Below are 13,496 nucleotides of genomic sequence, written 5' to 3'. Positions count from 1 at the left end.
CTATAAAAGTAGACTAAGTTTTCATGTGAAAACAAACATATACGATATACGATATCTTTATTGTCATTGTCCCATGTAGAACAATAAAATTGAAAAACTACATAAAACTACTACAAAACTACATAAAACTACTACAAAACTACATAAAACTACTACAAAACTACATAAAACATACGATATACGATATCTTTATTGTCATTGTCCCATGTAGAACAATGAAATTGAAAAACTACATAAAACTACATAAAAACTACCACAAAACTACATAAAACTACCACAAAACTACATAAAACTACTACAAAACTACATAAAACATTCAACCCCCCCTAAAAACTCTAAAACCCCATTTTAAAATACACTATACTATAGAGACCCCTCATGCTGCGTTTAGAACCAGAATTGCATTTGCGTAGAAACTGTTTCTCAGGCGGCTAGTCCTGGCCTTACATTGTGGAACTAAGAACCAAATATCCTAAACAAGGTGTTTAGGATAAACCTTCAACCTGCCATAAAACAACAACAAAGCAATTACTCTTTTTGCTCAAAAATATTCTTCTTTCTTTGGCGATCACTCGTAGCTGAGTAAGATTGTCTTCCATAAACACGGTTTTAACAATGAGTCCGTAAGTGACTGCGGAGGCCAATTCTGGATCCACACATCCTTCCACAGTGGGGACATTGGTTTCCAGGCAGGAGTTGATCACGGTGTAGATTTGCCAAGTGTGCCTTCCTCTTAGCACGTTTCTCCCTTGCGTCCTGAGTTTGAGTGTCTTCAAAGTCCATGACACCTTTGGTAAAGGCTGTACTCCAACTGGAGCACTCTAGACTGCCTGTGCGCTTATCTATAGGAGAATCTAGCTTAGCAAATTGTCCTGGAAATTTCGTTTGTTTTGTCATTGCAAAAATGCTACCATCCATAAGCCCAAATGAAATAATTCTTTGTAGGCATCCAGCTATGCTCCATTTGCGGAGAACGAATATTGAATCTTACGTCTAGTTCTCATGTACCCTGGTCATAAATATTTGTAGATTCTTTGCTTGTAAACCTGGTGAAAGTTGCTGTATTTGCTTGTTTGTGGCACAGACAGTTTTAGGCTGCCCACATTCTCAAGGCTGAGCACCTGTCAGAGTGAAACTGGAAAACAGAAAGTTGTGCCAGAAGGTCAGAGCTGGGAAGTCAAGTCAGGAGTCAGTACAGTGGTACCTCGGGTTACATACGCTTCAGGTTACAGACTCCGCTAATCCAGAAATAGTGCTTCAGGTTAAGAACTTTGCTTCAGGATAAGAACAGAAATCGTGTTCCAGCGCCGCGGCAGCAGCAGGAGGCCCCATTAGCTAAAGTGGTGCTTCAGATTAAGAACAGTTTCAGGTTAAGAACGGACCTCCGGAATGAATTAAGTACTTAACCCAAGGTACCAGGCTGTACTGAGGAACAAGGCTAGGAATGAAAGCTTGAAAGAAAGAGTAAATCCAAAATGTGCCAGAGCTGGGAAGGCTTTTGCTGCCCAGGCAAGTTCTAGCCAGGCATAGGCTACCTCGGCCCTCCGGTGTTTTGGGACTACAACTCCCATGATCCCTAGCTAACAGGACCAGTGGTCAGGGATGATGGGAATTGTAGTCCCAAAACATCTGGAGGGCAGAGTTTGCCTGTTCCTGTTCTAGCCCAAGGAGGAAGGCTGTGTGTGTGTGTGTGTGTGTGTGTGTGTGTGTTAAATTTTCTGTTTTACAATTTAAAATACTCATTTAAACATCCTTAAAATATCAGTGACTTCCCTTCTCCCCTTTCCATGGTTCATTTTGCTTATCATAAATCCCTGCATATTTTACAAAAACTAAGCCATTCAGTATTCCATTATTACATCCATCAGAACTTATTTACACTGTTGAATTAATCTTAATGCTGCCAGCGTTTTCAGCTGTACACAATTTCCACCGATATATTCAATAAACATTTTCCAGTCTTCTCTAAACGTATGTTCTTCTTGTTCTCTTATTCTACATGTTAAGTCTGTAAGCTGTGCATATTCTGTCAGCTCTAGTTGCCATTCTTCTTTGGTTGGGATCTCACTCGTTTTCCATTTTTGGGCTAACAAACCACGGGCTGAGTATTGGCCTACATAAATAACCGTTTTTGACACCTGGGAGGAGGAAGGCTTTGTTGTTCTGAAGGATTTGGTGGCCAGCCTGGGTGGGTAGGACCAGTCGAGCACCCGAGAACTAATACATCCCTGGAAAAAATGCTGCAAACTGCAATCCTAGTGGCTCACCATAGAGAGCAGCAAAGGGCTGGAGATTCCCTGCTTAAGTCCTGGGAGCTCCTCATAAATGTATACAAATAATCTGTTGTCTTGGGAAATGGGGTGTGGGCCATTCTACTCACTGTTAGATGTGGGCAACGTCAATTTCGAAAAATCGCAGCTTTTGAATAACCGAGGCTCAAAAATGAGAGTTCCACGGTGTACCTGGAAGAAATTGAACAGGAAAATGCATTCCTACGTTGATATATGCTATTGCGTGCTCAGGCAAGGTGACTTTTGTGCGAGGGATAATGTGCGGTTCTTCTTTATCAGGCGGGTTGCTCTTGAGCCACAGCGATCCATGTCGCTGCACTGCAGTCTGTTCTGCAAACAAGGCATTGTTCTCTAGAGTGTGTTTACTAAAACGGTCACCCTCAAATAATTACAGTATTTAGAAACACCACATTTAAAGCATTATGCGCTGCTCAAAGAACCCTAAACAGCAGGGTTGAGATGTGACTCCTGGCGAGGCGACTAATTTTCTCTCTGCTGCTTTACAGACCTTACATGTCCATTGGAACGCTGCGAGATCAAGTGATCTATCCTGACTCTGTGGAGGACATGCGCGAGAAAGGCTACCAAGACCAGGATCTGGAGTGCATTCTACAGATCGTTCATTTGAATCACATAGTGCAAAGAGAAGGAGGTAAACACTTGAGGTCTCCTATTTCAAATTGAGCAAAGTTCAGGGCTCCCCCAATAATGTCGAGGTAAAAAGGTAAAGGACCCCTGGACAGATAAGTCCAGTCAAAGGGAACTGTGGGGTTGCGGCGCTCGTCTCACTTTCAGGCCGAGGGAGCCGGCGTTTGTCCACAGACAGCTTTCCAGGTCATGTGGCCAGCAGGACTAAACTGCTTCTGGCGCAACGGGATACCATGACGGAAACCAAAGCGCACAGAAATGCCGTTTACCTTCCCGCCGCAGAGGTGCCTATTTATCTACTTGCATAGGCTTGCTTTTGAACTGCTAGGTTGGCAGGAGCTGTTACAGAGCAACAGGAGCTCACTCCATTGCGGGGATTTGAACCTCCGACCTTCTGATCAGCAAGCCCAAGAGGCTCAGTGGTTTAGACCACAGCGCCACCAACATCCCAGTAACGTCAGACACAAACTGCCCACTTAGAGGGGAGGAGGAAGGGGTCTGTTGGGAGAACTCAGGATCTGCCTTCAGTCTGGAAAGGTTTCTGACTTTGCAAGTACGGTGGTGCCTCGCAAGACGAAATTAATTAGTTCCGCGAGTCTCTTCGTCTTGCGGTTTTTTTGTCTTGCGAAGCACGGCTATTAGCGGATTAGCGCTATTAGTGGTTTAGCAGCTATTAGCGGCTTAGCGGCTTAGAAAAAGGGGAAAAAAGGGGAAAAACTCGCAAGACGTTTCGTCTTGCGAAGCAAGCCCATAGGGAAATTCGTCCTGTGAAGCACCTCAAAAGACGGAAAACTCTTTCGTCTAGCGAGTTTTTCGTCTTGCGAGGCATTCATCTTGCGGGGCACCACTGTACTGTATTTTTTGCTCCATAAGATGCACCTGACCATAGTTCTTAGAGGGGGAATGCAAGAGAAAAAAAATTCTTTAAAGGGAGCGCTGAGCAGAGCCTGTATGCATCCCAGGCTCTGCTCAGCGCTCCCTTTCACGAGCCGCGTGGAGCGTGTGTGCGGTGCATGCAGGCTTTTCCCCGAGGAGGGAGAAGGGCCCAAGGGCACACACACTCCGTGCGGCTCTTTAAAGGGAACTCGGCTCTTTGGGGCTTTTCCGGAAGGTGGGGGAAGGGACTGAGGGGCTAAGCCAGAAGCTAGAACAGCAAGAGGGAGCCCCGCACAGCGATCCCTCTTGCTGTTCTGGCTTCTGGGATAGCTGCACAGCCTGCATTCGCTCCATAAGATGCACACACATTCCCCCTTACTTTTTAGGAGGGGAATAGTGCGTCTTATAGAGCGAAAAATACGGTAATTAATAGCAATATAATTGTTGCTGGGTTTTCTCCAAATCTGATGCCCTGCTCAACGCCGTTGCCAGATCCCCCAGAGAAGATGGCAGGGCAGATCCTGCAGGACCACAGATAGCTCCTAGGAACTTGCTGTACATTGGTGCCTCGGGTTACGAACTTAATTCATTCCGGAAGTCCGTTCTTAACCCAAAACTGTTCTTAACCTGAGGCGCGCTTTCGCTAATGTGGCCTCCTGTTGCCGCCGCTGCACGATTTCTGTTCACATCCTGGGGCAAAGTTCACAACCTAGAGCAACTACTTCTGGGTTAGCGGAAGTTTGTAACCTGAAGGGTTTGTAACCCGAGGTACCTCTGTAGTTGGAAGCAGACTGAGCCTTTTAAGCTAGTCTGCTTTCAGCTTTTAAGCCCATGCCCAGTCTACCTCTTTCAGGCTGCAGCCCTTGTGCAGCTCATCTGCACTGTGCATATGTTTATAATCCAAATTTATAAAAATACCCAAAGTACAGTATAGTATACGTCCATTTGTTACTTAAAGCTGCTCTCTGAACTCCAGTTACCTGGAAATAAGTTCCTTAGAATTCAGCAGGACTTTCTTCTGAGTAGACATGGTTAGGATGGTACTCTAAAGCTGAACTTTTAAAGGCAAAAATGGAGAAAAGAAAGAAAAGGAAGTTTAAATAGGAGAGTAAAACGTACCTGTTCTCTTTGGGTGCCTTTGAAGGGTGGGATGCTGTTACAGACTGGAAGGATGTCCTGTCCGGAGGAGAAAAGCAGAGAATGGGGATGGCTCGGATGTTCTACCACAAGTAAGTACATTTTTTCCAAATATGGATAGGATGGACATAGATAGATTGTATTGGTATTGCTCAGGGGGTTCAAGGCAGAATAAATCACATGGTGCTGTAGACCAGTGTTTCCCAACCTTGGGCCTCCAGCTGTTTTTGAACTACAATTCCCACCATCCCTGACCACTGGTCTTGCTAGCGAGGGATGATGGGAGTTGTAGGCCAAAAACATCTGGAGGCCCAAGGTTGGGAAACACTGCTGTAGAGGGCCCAATTCAAAGTGCTGGTATTGACCTATAAAGCCTCAATACCTCTCTCCATACAAACTAACCTGGACCCTGCTCTCGTCATTTGAGGCCCTTTTCTATGTCCCCCTTCCCTGGGAGGTTTGGAGGGTGGCAACACGAGACTTTAGTTGTTCCCAAGTTGCTCTTTGCACATTTATAGTCTGTACAAACAAGAATCTTGACATGCTGAAAAACAAAAAATAAAAAAATAAAAACCATTTTCTTAAGAGTAGGCCCAGCAACTTGTCTTGCCAAGCTGACAGAAGCTGCATTTAAGTAAAATTACTTGTCGCAGGTGGTCCAGGTTGCTTTGAAATTAAGGGACAGTCTAAGCACAGGCACAGGCAAACTCGGCCCTCCAGATGTTTTGGGACTACAACTCCCATCATCTCTGACCACTGGTCCTGTTAGCTAGGGATGATGGGAGCTGTAGTCCCAAAACATCTGGAGGGCCGAGTTTGCCTGTGCCTGGTCAAGCACATGGTGGGGGAAATAGCGTGGACTCCCATTTCCAGAGAATAACTTAGAAGAGACATTGTTTGGGGTGAAGAGATCTCTGCACCAGCTGCTCCCTATGTCACTGGGGGCATCAAGAAAAATGATGCAGACCTCCGCCTTTCCATAGTCCATATAGTCCTTGGTAGCATTTTGGAAGATCATCTTCAACTTTTTTGGAGAGGATTGCTGAAATCAGTTTCACAGTTTGAAGGATCCCCATTTGCTTTGCTCATAGTGATCATGAGAGCAAATTGCATTTCACTTCAATTAAGTCTGTTTCAAGTTCAAATGTGGATTGTTCTCATGGTTGCACACACCTTGAGCTGCTGTGAATTTCTAATATGCGGGTGTCTGATGTAACTTTTCATTTAGCTTACGGAAGTTATCTTGGGCAGCCTACCACATAAAAAGGGGGGAATTGCATTCGTTATATAGCTAAGATGGTTGCTCTGAATCCAAAATTTCAGCGCATGTGGGGAGAATCCAGTGCACACTTGAATGCAAGTGTGATTCGCACGAGAATGTGCATCTTTGTTTGCCTAAATCATGCATCCTAGCTGTTTCAAAAAGTGAATGAATAACTATTTGTTCTCCTACTTTACAAGGCCCAAATATGCATTGCTGGATGAGTGTACAAGTGCTGTCAGCATTGATGTCGAAGGAAAGATATTTCAGGCTGCTAAGGGGGCTGGCATATCCCTGCTTTCAATAACACACAGACCATCTCTTTGGTGAGTCTTTACGTAGGACCTTTTTTAAAAAACCTTGTTGCCAGATAATGTATGTAAGCTTTCCTCAGGTACTGTATTCATCAGGTACTGAGAGCCAGTGTGGTGTAGTGGTTAAGAGTGGTAGATTCGTAATCTGGGGAACTGAGTTTGCGTCTCTGGTCCTCCACACACAGCTGCTGGGTGACCTTGGGCTAGTCACGCTTCTCTGAAGTCTCTCAGCCCCGCTCACCCCACAGAGTGTTGTTGTGGGGGAGGAAGGGAAAGGAGAATGTTAGCCGCTTTGAGACTCCTTCGGGTAGTGATAAAGCGGGATATCAAATCCAAACTCCTCTTCTTCTTCTTCACCTCACAATTATGTGTCATTCCCAATCACAGGAAGACTCTTGAAGCAAACAGCACATATTGTTGGCATCTGTCTGTCTCAAGAGACTATGAAGTGCACCTCCAGGTGTGAAGTCAAACCACTGTGTTAGCAGCACTGAAGTGACCTCCTAGGGGCGCAAGCCTGGGCAACATGTCCGAAGGTCCTGGGCTGCCCAGACAGCAAGACCATTATCTCGGCCTCACTGGTGTGGTCCAAAGGAAAGCAGAGCAATATGGAGGTCTCCCTCGACACTGCAGGGAGAGACAGACGGAGATAAACAAGGAATGATGGGGGAAACTCTTTCTTTGAATTCCTCTCTAGGTGGGAGAGGAACGGGTTCTCACCTGCAGATTGCCCTGCGGTCTGGCACTCGCTTCCCTATGGAATGTGAGGGCAGGCAAAGGCATTGGGTGTGTTGTGACTATCATGACCCCCCCTCAATCCAGTCCCAGAAGCAGAGGATATCTTGCTGATTGGGCTTTAACTGAAGTAAAGGCATGTGCCAGAGGCGATGCGACAACAAACTGCGGGACATCTCAGCTACAAGGATTTAAAGGTTGGAATTGAGATAAGGTTTCATTCAGTGCCACAGACTTTGTTTTTCAAGGTTTTTCTTCTACGTTTCTGATTTGGCAACCCTCCACTGAATGCAAGGTTAAAATATAATATAGAAAGTGAATTCTGAAGAAACTGGATTAATAACATGAAATTTAACATCAAACTGGAACTGCATGTGTGAGAGGAATGGGATGGAGAGAGAGAGAGAGAGAGAAAGGGGGTTTCCACCCTTTTAAAGGACTGTGTTGGAATATAGAACGAAACCACCCCCACTCTCTGTTATTTTCAAAGGATTGTGAAGGAGGCTGAGACAATTTTGAATGTAATCTAACTGGAAAGATAACCGACTATAATTTTTTCAATTTAAAGGAGGAGAGGAGTTTGCCAGCTCCAAGGTCAGAGGTTTTCTGGCAGTTTGGAATTGGACTGCTCTTCCTAGGTTGGGGGGGGGGAATGGTGAGGACGGTTTATTTGCTGAAACAGAGGAGTCTCTTACAAGCTTACAATCACGGGACGAAGTGATATAGAGGCTTTTGGAAAACTGTGAGACAACCACTTATGACAGGAAATATCAACAGTTGGAAGAATGAAGGACACGACACCATATATGGTTGGGACAACATTGGGGGGGGGGATAACCAAACATAGGAAAGAACAATGATTACAGACTTGAGTACCTCACTCGAAACTTTATAAATTACTTAATATATTAACACAAATTAAAACCATAAGATTGTAGCTGTTGTATAAGGGATTCCTATCTTGAAGGGAATGCAGTTGAAATGATAAAGATTTTGGAACGCAGAAAATAAAACGAAACAAAGAGGAACCCATCAAAACTAGCAGGTGAGGAAGTCACTTTAACTAAACTGTATAATTCAGCATATAAATAATTGGTTTTAATAATTGCATTAATCTGATAAAGTTGGCATTGTTATAATGAGGCTGTTATCGGAACAATATTGGAAAACTATATCTATCTAAAGGTAAAGGGACCCTTGACCATTAGGTCCAGTTGCAGGTGACTCTGGGGTTGCTGCGCTCATCTCGCTTTATTGGCTGAGGGAGGTGGCATACAGCTTCTGGGTCATGTGGCCAGCATGACTAAGCCGCTTCTGGCGAACCAGAGCAGCGCACGGAAACGCCGTTTACCTTCCCGCCGGAGTGGTACCTATTTATCTACTTGCACTTTGGACGTGCTTTCGAACTGCTAGGTTGGCAGGAGCTGGGACTGAGCAACGGGAGCTCACCCCGTTGCAGGGATTTGAACTGCTGACCTTCCGATCGGCAAGCCCAAGAGGCTCTGTGGTTTAACCCACAGCACCACCCGCGTCCCATATCTATCTAGCTATATATATATGTATATTTCTATTTATCAAAAAAAGGCAGTGAAGGGTTAGGATTAGAGTTTTCCTTCTCCTAGATGGGCTCCCTTCCCAGGATGACAATCCCCATCTGCCCCTCACTTCCCTCTACAACACGTGCAGAAACCGTCTTCTTAACCATTGAAGCCAATGGAGGTTGCTCTGTGCAGACATAGCACTAGTTTCTGAAAGCTGTAATTCTTGCAGCTTCCAAGCTTTCTCAGATACTCTTCTGAATGAACCCTAGGGAACTTGTTGCGTTTCTGGTGTCTTGCTGAGAGTCTGCCCGCTCATCATGGTCCTCCTGTGAATGTTTGAGGTTTTCTTGCTGGATTTCTCAGTGTTTCTTTTCTTCTCCTGCAGGAAGTACCATACACACTTGCTACAGTTTGATGGGGAAGGACACTGGCGCTTTGAACAGTTGGACAATGCTATCCGCTTAACCCTCAGTGAGGAGAAACAAAGACTAGAATCTCAGCTTGCAGGAATGCCAAAAATGCAGCAGAGACTGAATGAACTTTGCAAAATCTTAGGGGAAGATTCCGTGCTTAAAACAATGGACAAAGAAGAATAAATGTTTTTCGTTAATTTCCCCCCCACCCCAATTTTTTAAAAAGTTAACGATGCACTTTGATTTCTGAGACACAGTGGTTTGCATGCACCTTGATTAGTGTAGACTGTAAGGAATTGGCCCCAAACTCAATGCTTCAGATAACTGTCAACTTTATAATGTGAAGGAAGAAAGTGGTTCAAACTAAGGCTGTCCTGAATTTGAGTTCTGGTTTTCAGTGTGGGGGGAAAACGTTCTGGGAAGTCGTATGAAAAGGCTCTTGCAAAATCTTCTACCTTCCTAATATGCTCCTGGTTTGACGCAATTTTTAGGGCTTTGTTTTAGGACTGGTTTCGGGCACAGCACCACAGAGCAAATCAGATCTGAAGATGTGACAACATGCTCTGAGTTTGGGGGGCAAAAGAGGCAACTAGATTTAACTCCCAGTTCACAGAAGGGTTGTGACACAGTGGGGGAGCACATGGGTTGCATGTCAACCTCATATGTTCAATTCCCAGAGACCCACATCCAGTCAGTGTAGGCAATATTGAGCTACATGGACCAATGCTCTGGCTCGATGTGGGGCAACTTCTTGTATTCCTTAGATTTCTTGCTGTACGGCATGTTGTTTGCTGCCAGCTAGTTCATGTTGTGCATTCTGACGCTTGACAGTTTGGGACAAAATGAGAATGCAGGAATGCTGAAAATGTACATCCAGATGCAGGTCTAATGAATGAAAATCTACATTTGGATGTGCATTAGTTGCGCATATAAAGTTTGGACGCCATCCATCCATTTTGCAATGGATGTGTATGTGTATCCAAATGGTTGCCCACATTATGTCCTAACTATGTATTCAGCTATCTTTATATTTATAAAGGACTGGCTCCTGGGCTGAGTGGGCTTTGGGCAAAGTGCTGTTGTGCGAGGACCCCTTTACCATGGTGCCCCCCTAACATTTCTGGGGGTCAAGAGGGACATACAAGGGTGGCTGGAGGCAGTAAAGAGCCCAAATGCCCCAGAAAACCTCTTGTTTCCAGGACATTGTTGGAAACAGGGATGGCATCCACCATCTGCATTGTTCTTGAATTATTACTGTATTTTTCGCCCTATAGGACGCACCGGCCCATAGGACGCACCTAATTTTCGGGGGGGGGGGGATAAAGAAAAAAAAATTATTCCCCTCCCCCCAGCTGCGGGGGAAGCCCAAGCTTTTAAAAATGCACCTACCGTAGTTTTTAGAGGAGAAAAGGATATCTGCCCTAAGCGCGGGGTCTGCTTCAGCGCGCCCCTCTGGGCAGCAGGCTGCGGATATCTTCCCGAAGTGCGGGGCGTTCTGCTTCAGCGCGCCCCGCGCTCCGGGCAGCAGGCTGCTATCCAAGCTTCCTGATAGCTTCCTGAAGCCTGGAGAGCGAGAGGGGTTGGTGCGCACCGACCCCTCTCACTCTCCAAGCTTCAGCGAAAGCCTGCATTCACCCCATAGGACGCACACAGATTTCTCCTTCATTTTTGGAGGGGAAAAAGTGCGTCCTATAGGGCGAAAAATACGGTATTTTAGAGCCCAGAACAGTAGTCAACCGTAGTATGTGGCCTAGTAAATTCTCTAAGGAGCCCCCAGGTGAAACTGAGCCCGCAGATCTTGATCAGGACTTTTCCCCCAGCCAGAACTCACCTGAACTCATTTCCGGCACCATTGCCATTATATAAGAGAACAAGGGAGGTGTTCACGGTGAGTTCCGGCACCTCTTTTTCTAGAAAAATAGCACTGGGAAGACCGTAGTGCCCACCACCATGGGAGCACTGACATTTCTTTGGGAAAAAGGTGCAGAAAATTCACTGGGAAAGTAGGGCTTGTGTCACGGTGGTGTGTGGTGTGAGAAAACTGTTTGCAAAACACGTTCCTCCTTTTCAGCTCGGCACTAGTTTGAACCCCAGGAAATTATCAAGAAACGCACTGTATATATCAATCGTTACACCTTCCAAGCTCCTGGGAAGCTCCTTGTGTGGTTGGATTACCGTGACAGATTCTTGCTTCAAAGCCAGGAGGTAGAATATGATCTCCCACCATCCTGCCTTGTGCGTATGATATGCCTGGTGTGTTATGCAGGCATGGAGCGACAGAAGGGCAGGGCTTGGTGAGTATTCAGGTGCATAGGGGACAGAGGGAGGTGGAATATAACATATATGGAGGGGGGAATCATTGTTTATTTCTAAAAACCCTGTAAAAATGATATTTGCAGATAATAACACATGCATGTCAGCAGCTGTGCTTTCCTAGGAAGCAACAAAATGACAGGCAGCTTTGAAGATAAGGGGACGGCCCTGGCCTTTTCATTCTGTGCACAAAATGGCAAGTACATCACGAAGAAGAAATTTGGAGGTTGTTTTCTACTCTTACACTGGGAGGCATGCATCTGCGCTCTGTAACACAATGGGCACTTGTAACTACATCTCACTTTTCCTCAAAGTAATTCAAGGTGATATACTATGAGTTTATTCCATTTATTTTCCCAAAACTATACGCTGCTTCCCTTGTTGCTCCTATTATAGTTATCACTGTAATAGCAATAGAGGGAGAGAATGGTCTATCCTTGGAAAATGCCAAGTTACTTCCGATTGGGTTCTGCAGCTTCCTAGGATGCATTCCTCGATCCCGTTTCCAAATTCCAGGCACCTCACTGGAATGCCCATTGCTTGTTGATTCTTCCACCGACAAGCTACAGGAATTTGCCTTCTATTAGGTTAGACTGTGTGTCCATTCAGCCCCATATTGTCTACACTGACTCGCAGCAGCTGTCTACTTGAGTCTCAGGCAAACATATTTCACATTACCTGCTACCTCATGCTTTCGGTTGGAGGTGCCAGGGATTGGATTTGGGACCTTTTACATGCCAAGCATGTGTCCAGCCACTGGCCCTTGCTCCCTTCTGCATGTTAAAATTATTACTGTGTGTCTTAGTGCAGAAGTGGATGATCTGATTCTATCCCTGCTGTATTGGAGCAAACAGAGTGCTTAACAATTTCCAGATCCCAGCAATTGAAAAGTACCGTATTTTTCACTCTATAAGACGCACCAGACCACAAGACGTACCTAGTTTTTGGAGGAGGAAAACAAGAAAAAAAATATTCTGAATCTCAGAAGCCAGAACAGCAAGAGGGATTGCTGCACAGTGAAAGCGGCAGTCCCTCTTGCTGTTCTGGCTTCTGGGATAGCTGCGCAGCCTGCATTCGCTCCATAAGACGCACACACATTTCCCCCTACTTTTTAGGAGGGAAAAAGTGAGTCTTATAGAGCAAAAAATACGGTAATTGCTTGTTTTTCTTTGATAATGGAATTTCTTAATAAACTAATATGGGAGAAAAGAGAAAAGATAAGACAAGGCACTTCCAGACTGTCACTGTTTTTGAGTAGGATTCAAAAACATGCCAGGCAATTCTAGTAGCGCAGTTTAAGTTGATTTGGCTCTCTTCCACAACAAACTTGCTTCCCCCTCAAAACAGACTCTTGGTGGCAAGGAATGCGATGAGAAAATGCACTGGAAAATGTGGGGTAACAATTGCTTGACATGATATCATCTAACCTCCCCGCAAACGAATCAGAGTAAATGCTGAATAAACAGGCTGTCTGGGAGAAACCTAAGATCATAATGCTAATTTTGATATGTAGTCACAGACCAGCAAGTGTTTCATAATAAGAATTCAGCAACCAGCTTGTAGTGAATGGCATTATTGGGCCCTGTTCAGAAGTCACAACTTATGGATAGCATAAATTGGCTCGGTGTTATATTTCAATGTATTTAACCATAGTTTTAATTGTTTATAAAAAAAATTTAAAAATACTTTTCTCTCTTAAGCTTACTGAAGGCCTAGTGGGCTGTGTGATGCGAAATAAGGGACAGGGCCTTTGCAGTGGCTACACCCAGACTTTGGAATTCCCTGCCCAGAGAGAGTTGTCTTCTCTCTTTTTTTCTCTTTCCTTGATGATCTTCTTAATAATTTTGGTGAACTTTTTGCCACTGTTCTTAAGGTTTTTGCTGCTCTGTTTCTTCTAAGTAATGATGCTTTAGCGTTTTGTCGTATCTCAATTGTGCTTTTTTTTATCTGTTTTATTTCCTTTTGTC

The 13,496-nt window shown here is 44.8% G+C and overlaps 1 protein-coding gene across 1 annotated transcript in view; it reads left to right on the top strand.

Annotated features, from left to right (window-relative positions):
- The window catches only part of ABCD2 (ATP binding cassette subfamily D member 2), a 56,784-nt gene extending 43,572 nt beyond the window's left edge, over positions 1-13,212 (top strand). Inside the window, exons 7-10 of the mRNA XM_079994176.1 lie at positions 2,798-2,943; positions 4,960-5,044; positions 6,414-6,539; positions 9,189-13,212. Of these exons, the coding sequence (XP_079850302.1) occupies positions 2,798-2,943; positions 4,960-5,044; positions 6,414-6,539; positions 9,189-9,399 (568 nt within the window). The 3' untranslated portion in view covers positions 9,400-13,212. The remainder of the gene's footprint in view (positions 1-2,797; positions 2,944-4,959; positions 5,045-6,413; positions 6,540-9,188) is intronic.
- The last annotated feature ends 284 nt before the right edge of the window (positions 13,213-13,496 follow it).

This window comes from Podarcis cretensis, assembly GCF_951804945.1.
Source record: "Podarcis cretensis genome assembly, chromosome: 10".
NCBI lineage: Eukaryota > Metazoa > Chordata > Lepidosauria > Squamata > Lacertidae > Podarcis > Podarcis cretensis.
Note: the sequence above shows the minus strand (reverse complement) of the source record. Positions and strands in the feature narration are given on the sequence as shown.